Below are 8,151 nucleotides of genomic sequence, written 5' to 3'. Positions count from 1 at the left end.
TTAGTTTTACGGAGTTATTGGGAGTTTTATCTGTTCCAACGATAGATCGAGATTGATATTGTCACTAGTAAGGTGAAAAAAGAGGAGGGTCCTTTCCGATGGTTCTGGACCTGTGGCGGGAAATGTTCCCTTTTCTTTTTTTATTTTTTATTTTTGACCTTTTTCTGTTTTTTTTTATCGTGACGGACAAGATCGACGACTCCCTTCTGTACTCCACCAGTGGGCTTAGGCCTCTGGCTCTGAATCGCAAAGGTATGCTGTCAGAATTCTGGGGCGATTGATTTAGTCCAAGGTTCGACATGGTGTGCTTTAAACTTTGATGGCTTATTTAATTGAGCTTTAGGTGTTTATTTTTGGATATTTCGAGGTTTCTTTTCTTTTCTTTTCTTCTTCCTTTCTTCCTTTCTTCCTTCTTCCTTCTTCCTTCCTTCTTCCTTCTTTCTTCTTTCTTCTTTCTTCTTTCTTCTTTCTTCTTTCCTCTTTCTTCTTCTTTCTTTCCTCTTTCCTCTTTCCTCTTTCCTCTTTCCTCTTTCCTCTTTCCTCTTTCCTTCTTTTTTTCTCTTCCTTTTTTCTCTTCTTCTCTCCTAAGCACACATATGGTCATTTTTTTTCTCGCTTTTTCTCATTCTAGAATTCTTTCCTTCTTCTTTGATCTGGTTAACTAGTTCTACATAGTTACTCTGGTCATGAGTATGGTATCGAATTCGGGGTTCTTTTCTTTTCCTTCTTCTTGTTCTTTTTTTTTCTTTTTTCCTTACGCACACGCATAGTATACGATCAATGAATTCCTTTGCCAAATTCTTCTACTAACGGTTGCACTATCTCTGCAGGTAAACAAAGTGAAATCCCCCACCCTGAAGTACTCTGCACAGCATGGGACGGGCCGGGCCGAACGGGTTTTCCCAACCCTTGCTTGTCTGTCTGTCACGTGTGGCTTGGCTGCATTGCCGATCGTGGCTGCAACGGATTGGTGCGTGGTCATGGCCTGTCACTCGCATGCGTCTCAAATGGCCCTTATCACGACTCGGTGCTAGCTACGTATACCTGATACTATTTATCTCGGATTTTGGTCATAACGGAACCCTATCCCCATGGGGAGACAGGAGGACAACAGAACGTACTCTCGCCACGAATTACCCAGCTGAATACACAACCGTCCCTCCTCTTCCCCTCCTTCCTCCGCAGCTGCGCACACCGCAGCGCAGCATCTAGTTATAAATACGCCTCCTATACCCCCCCCTCCCACATAAGCCGTCCCGCACCCCACGATCACAACCACAGCCCAATCACAAGCCTGCACCACCAACCCAATCCCCCACACAATCCGCACCTACCCGGGCGTTTCATGAAACACTGTGATGTGATCCTCTTTACGTACGTTCCCCGGATTCCATTTGGAGTAACTACATACGAAACCCGTGCGTCCCTCAGCAGACCATGGTTTGTGGAGCATGTGCGTATGCGACGATGAGACGCGGGGGCCCGTCTGGTTGGTCACTGCGCGCGGCTGGGGGCTTGGGGCCCGGGTCGGCCCGTGGGGTTGGGTTGGGTCTGGGCGGTTAGCGTGCGTTCGTGAAGGAGCGGAAGCGAAAATACTCAGGGCAGGTAAGAAGAACCTGAAAATGACTTTTGATGGTAACGACCTCTGATTCGTGGCTGGTGAAAAGCTACACCAAATTGAGCCCCTGCTTGCAGTTTGCACCTTCAGGTTCTTATTGCCTGCCCCGAGTAGGTAGCCAGGTTACGCCTGGGAATGATGTAGCGGGCTGGATTGGACTGAATATCCTGCTTGGATTGATGAGTGAAAGCTCGAGAAGCACGCGGTGAGGAATACAGTACCGGTCCCGCCCACCGAAGGGAGAAAAGGGCCGGAATAAAGCGGTGCAATATATAGTATACTACTTAGCCGTCCCGGGGCTCTATATAACTCCAAGACCGGCTGGACAGGACAGACGACAGATTGAGGGGCGGCCCGGTCCGCGATCTTGGGCGGGAAACTCCATAACCCCCAATGGCTGGCGGGGCTCCGCGCCCCGCCTTATTCTGTATATATGGATCTTTAGGCTGTCAGGATCTACAGGTCCCGGGGGCCGCCGCCAGTTACCGGCTGTTAGTTATAGGCTTGTTCGGTTTTTAATCATGAGAAATGATTCGTAGTAGAATCGGGTGGCCCTACGTTGCGCATATAAGTATTCGTTTGAGATATCTGTATCCTGGGCCCGGAATTTTGCTCCGGCCTGGCGACGCTCTTGACCGATATTTTTTTTCGTTCCATGTTCATCGATTTCGCTCCTTAGGCTCTCGTCGACGGACGGACGGACGGACGGAGGGGGCCCCTCTAGCTGTACGCCTCCGGATCCTTAGAATCTGCTTAATACAAAAAAGGGGGACTCGACTTCAGTACAATAGTTTCCTGCCGCGGGACTAATTGGGCGAGGGTTTAGAAGAGCTGACTAGAGGCCCCATCGTTCTCGTTTTGTGGCCGGACACGCTGGATTGGTGGTTGGTTGGGCTTTGTTTGTTACTGTTCTGTACTGTTGGCTAGTATATTGCTGTTTGTTTGTTAGGGTGGGCCTCTATTTGATGTAGGTACTGGGAAGAGGGGGGGGGGGGGGGGTTGCGTGGCGGTATCAGTTATGAAGGTAATCGCGCTGTTCGTGTTCTCATAAGAATATATCTTTGAGTTTCTCGGCTTGAAAAGCTCGAGAACAACTAGTGGACATAGGTGCCGTCAGTGGCAGACAAAAGTGCTGGTAGAAAATTCGATTCGTTATAATTCACACCCGGTTTTCAACCATAAGCTATGCATCTGTTGGTGGTTGTGTTACTTGAATACTTGTAGTTAGATAATGTTTACATACTACTGGTTGTTGGCACGAATAGATAGATGGATTATTTGTTAGAAGGTAAGAAGGAGCAACTCACCAGCTAGGGTGAGCCCCCTTAATTGAGGACGATGATTACAGCTCTCTTCCCGACCCTGTCAATGATCAATAAACCATGATCTATCACTGGTAAAGATGTCGGTGGCGTCGTTGCGCAAAGCGTTTTGTTGGGGCTTGGCTCACGGCTACTCACTCGGTCTTTTTAGCAAGTATATGTTAGGGATCATCAAATATTAGTAGATATGACAGTACCTCTCAGATTTTGGAGCTCCTGCACAACCCAAACACGTCTTGACACCAATCGCCAGGGCGATATGAACCTTTTCCGAGCGCCAGAATTACCTGACATATAGATTGGACTTAACAGTCTCATCGTCATATCAGAGGGTACCGATTTTGCGCGCTTGTAGTTGTTTAAATCTTATAACGTGCTTATATCTACCTTATCGGAGGCTTATATCGCAAAAGAGCTTGTTAAGAAATAACGTTAATTCTAGTACGCAAGGGTTAGGAAAGGCTTACGTTTTTTTACCGCCAGATCAACTTGTAAGGGTGGTTTTAAGCCTTATCTCAGTTATAATCCTTACCAAACCAGAGAAAAAAAACCTTTAGCGAAAACAACGATTTAGAATTGTAAGGGCCATCTAGGAATACACACACACACTCGCGGCGGGGGACAAAATTTGGCGAAGGAGCTCCTCACATAAATCCCGTGTTTTGGCTATGGTTTTAATCTCTGTAGGTTTAGATTAAACCCGGTTCGGGCGGGCGGTAAAAGGTGTCATGATTCTGCGGGTTTGACGTTAAGGAAATCTCGCCACAAGAGCTTGGTACATACAAATACACACTTGTAGCAGCTTCTGCAAGGGTCATCGCTTGTTTGACTGGGTTCAATTGTGCCGAATAGAGCTTGTTTTTGTTGTGTAGATATTTGGAGAGCGTTCCTCTCATGGCGGACAGATGTGTGAGCTCAATGTGTTCGGCCATAGAACGAAGAGAATAGGGTATCCCGTCGGATCTGCCTGACTCAAGCTTTGTATCGCCCGGCTAGTACTGCACTGGGAGACCATGCGGGAATACTGGGTGCTGAACTCATTTTTTTTTTTTGCCGGGGTCCTATATACTGTGGGTAGCTGGGGGTAATTTGGGAGACGCTGAGTCTTGACTGTCGATATTTTGTTCCCGGATTGGCTCACTTTGACACGTTCGGAAGATTGAACAGTGATATTGCGCAGTTTAATACTTGTGGTATCACGGGCCTTTTATTATAGTTTTTATAGCAGGAGACGTCGACCTAAGATTGCTGTTCTTAATTATCAAATATAGGCATAGATATTGAACCTACTGACGTGTTCGGTCATAGAACGGAGAAAACGAGGAATCCCGTCAGCTCTTCCATATCTAAGCCCCGTATCGCCCAGCTAGTACTGCACTGGGAGACCATGCGGGAATACTAGGTACTGAACTCATCAAGTAAGCTTTTTGCTAGAATCCTTCCCGATAGAGTACGGGGGTGATAGAACGGAGAAAATGGGGCATCCCGTCAGCTCTGCTGGACCCAAGCTTCGTATCGCTCAATTAGTACCGCAATGGCATGGGAGACCATCTGGGAATCCTAGGTACCAAACTCTATCGTACTTTTATTTTTGCTACGCTCTTCTGGGTGCTGGCCATGTCAGAGTCATAGATATGTACACAAGTATGTAGGGTTTAGTAACTCTGTGACGTCCAGGTGAAGCCTTGAGCTGTATATACATCGCCCGAATTGTTTCACGGCTCTTTATTTAACGAGGCGTAAGTACTACTGAAATATTATCTTTATTTGACATCTGAATAGTGAGTTCTTGGGTCGACTTAATACTTGTGACGAACAAGAGTTAGCTTAGCAAGTAGTGAATTTGCTATATGCTTGAGCTGTGAAATTAAACGCCAGCTGAAATACTCAAGTGCGTAGCATATCAATGATCCTGCACGGTGAAGAAGCAGCTACGAAAATATGGAAACAGTTCGCGAGATGGAGACATGAGAGAGGCGGACAAGACGAAAGCGCGGAAGAAGAGAGGAGAGAACTAGGGTACGGGTGGGGAACGCTGAAAAGCGCTGAAGACGAGGAATAGGACAAAAAGGATGATTTCTAGTGTTTTGTGTTTTTTCTTATGTCAGATATACGTGAGAGGAGGTGGAAGAGAGCGGGCAGTTCAGGGGTTATTGCCATAGCTGTAAGGTTGCATGCAGTTAATGAATTAAACAAAAAAAAAAAAAAAAAAAAAAAATCCTGCACGGTGACATATCGATAATCCTCAAGTGTTACTCGTACATAATTTCTAATATAGCGATTTACTTTTATGCCATTGACCCTGATAATCCACCCCCCCGCCCCCCAAAGCAGATCCCTAGTGAAAGCGTGACTGATGCGTGACATCAAGCGGCCACCTCCATTAGAGTACACGGAAATCTCCCCACATGCATAGGTACTTGAGGCAGGTGCTGAAAAGACGCAATCCCCCCAACCTCCGAATATCATCATCGTCATATAGAAAAATAAGAAACCAGACGCCGACATCACCGCTCCGAACCCATCTAGCCCCCCCCCGGGCCCGTCGACGGTCCAGCCCCCCCCCCCCCCCTAGCTAGCTAGCATCCCCCACATGCGCAGTCCAGACCCCGTCAATCAAAATGAAAAATGAAAAAGGCCCGTGGTTACATTTTCGCGCGTCTGCTCCGCTCTGGTCCGTGCTTGTGTGTGCGACGTCAAGCTAGGGGGGGGGGGGGGGGATGATGCAGAGGGCGGGCCAGAACAGTCTCGACTGGTTGCGTAATGGATGGGTTGATCCGGGATGTTTCATTTTCGAGTCTTCTTCTTCTTCTTCATCTTCTTCTTCAGCGCTCCTCATGGCTTCGCGCTGATCATGATATTGTGGTGGTGGTGGTGGTGGTGGTGGTGGTGGTGGTTGATGTTTATTATGGAATATATATATATGCGCTGCTGTGGCAATCCCCTATATTGCAATCGCCATCTATGTATGTACAATCTCCAATCCAATCTCTGGCCATAGCATAGCAACACCCGCTGTCATCTCATGTAATTAATTTACTCTACCGCGCGCGCGCTCGCTCCAATAAACACTCCACAATTGCAATCACCAATATACATCAACAGAAAATAGAGTGCTACTCGCTACTACTCGCCTACCTACCCGCACATCATCTCCCATGCCATCCCTCCATCTCCATTCCCCCCACGCACAGACCCGCCATCTGCAGGTACATCCTCTACCTATTCACCGTCGGAAGCCGTCGGTCGGAAAGGGGTGTCTCCGGTGTGCGCTCAGCTTACTAACCCACCTCACCTCACCTCACCTTACCTCACCTCCCCCCCACGCAACCCTAACCCTGGCTGAACATGGGGAACTTGCAGACCGACCGAGTGCGGGGAGATGACTGCATGTGGAGAGAGAGTGTGCATGTTCGGTGGAGGGCTGATATGGTTGGGGTGGAGATAAGTTTGTGATTTTGGATTGGCCGGTTGGTGGGTGGTTGGTTGGGTTGGGTTGGTGGAGAGATATATGTTTGGTCCAGCTCTGAATTAATCTAAGGCTGGCTTTGCACAAGGCCGGCAGGCCTTCCAGGACATTCCACCGTTCGGCAGTAGAGTAGTACTATGGACAATCACGGTAGAAATGAATAGCTTGCAAAAAGTAATTATTTGAAGAAGAAAAAATCCCTGATATTTTTGTTTACCCCCCCCCCCCAATTCCTTTCCCTTTCCCTTCAGCTATTTAAGTAGGTTGCCCTGCTACCACTATTCTATGCTATGCTATGCTAGGATATTGAAACAAACCACCCCCCCAAAAAAAAGAGAAGAAAGAAATAAGAGGGGAAAAAAAAAGAGAAAAAGAAGAAGAAAAAAGAAAACCCAATGATGAGACAAAGAAATAAAAACCCGATTCCCAATTCCCCCGATATCGCCCCGTCCCATTTCCAAACACCGCGGCACGTTTAAAAAACAAAAAACCAGAAAGCCCCCACCCTAGCCAATAGAATAAAAGAAGAAGGAAAAACAGATAAATAAAACAAAACAGCCAATATAATAAACAAAAGAAAAAGAGAACCAGTAAAGAGATAAGGAAAACAAAAGAGTGTGTGTGTGCCTTAAGCCAAAAAAGAAAAAAGAAAAGAAGAAGAAAAAACGCCCCAAGAAACTAGCTAATACAACCTATACTTACACTACCATGAAAACCAAACCAAGAGCCCTATATCATTTCCATCTCGACCCCGGCAATTCTCAAGATCAACGCACCGGCCGTCTTCTTCTCCTCGCTGCCGTCAACCGGAGCACTGAATGGCGCCCAGTCGTTAACACCAGGAATGATGGGCGACGACGAGGCTTCCGACGAAGATGCAGAGCGGCTGTGAAGAAGCGCGGGAACAGAGAGACGGTCAGAGTCGTAGCCATCATCCTCATACTCGGAATCCGAGTCGTATCCGGCGTCAGAGTCAGAGTCAGAGTCGAAGCTTGAAGCGGAACGAATCCAAATGAACCTTCGCTCCAGGTGCGCCGGGATTTCCGGTGACTGGACCTCAGGCTCAATCACTGTGTGTTGGAACACCTCAAGGATCTCGTCCTCATCCTCGCTCTCCACCGCACACTCATCATCCTCCTCGCTCTGCTCCTGTACATGTGGTGCCATCCCCGCCCTGATGTTCCCCACCATAGCCTCCACTCCGCTCAAGACTGCCAACAGCCACCTCTGCTCCAAAGTCTTCACTCTCATCTCCGCCTTCGTCAACTCCCATTGGAGAACACCAACCTCCTCCCTCTTGTAGTACGCCTTCTGTACCCTCACCACCAACACGTCCCTCTCCTTCCTTGCGACAACAAGCTCCTCTGGCGGCTGTCCTCCCAGAACAGCCGTCAATCCCGACTCCAGCCCCATCAAGGCTACATCAACTTTTGGTGGCATCGATCCTGTGCTCCATGGCGAGTATGGTGTCGAGGGAGCGGTCGGCGCACTCGGCATCCCGTATAGTGGCAAAGCTGGCGTGTTTGGGCCTGGGGAGAAGACAGGGCGACACCCTGACGTCCCGGATGAGGCGCTAGAGAATGATGGAAAGCGGTTTGGGACCGCTGGGGGTGGGCCTGATGGTGGCAGGCTAGGGGGGTTTGGGGACGCCCATGGGCGGCCTTGAACTGGTGCTTCTGACTCGGACTCGGACTCGGACCCGGACTCGGAGGAGCAAGGTGAAAAGCAGGATTTGACAGAGT

The 8,151-nt window shown here is 48.4% G+C and overlaps 1 protein-coding gene across 1 annotated transcript; it reads right to left on the bottom strand.

Annotated features, from left to right (window-relative positions):
- Positions 1–7,138: 7,138 nt before the first annotated feature.
- On the bottom strand, positions 7,139–7,906 carry LAJ45_06913 (uncharacterized protein; the record flags this gene model as incomplete). Its single annotated transcript, XM_046116474.1, has 1 exon — positions 7,139–7,906. One exon carries the CDS (start codon positions 7,904–7,906, stop codon positions 7,139–7,141), a length of 768 nt encoding a protein of 255 aa, XP_045970243.1.
- Positions 7,907–8,151: the final 245 nt, after the last annotated feature.

The sequence above is a fragment of the Morchella importuna genome (genome assembly GCF_003444635.1).
Source record: "Morchella importuna strain M04M26 chromosome Unknown Morimp01GS021, whole genome shotgun sequence".
NCBI lineage: Eukaryota > Fungi > Ascomycota > Pezizomycetes > Pezizales > Morchellaceae > Morchella > Morchella importuna.
Note: the sequence above shows the minus strand (reverse complement) of the source record. Positions and strands in the feature narration are given on the sequence as shown.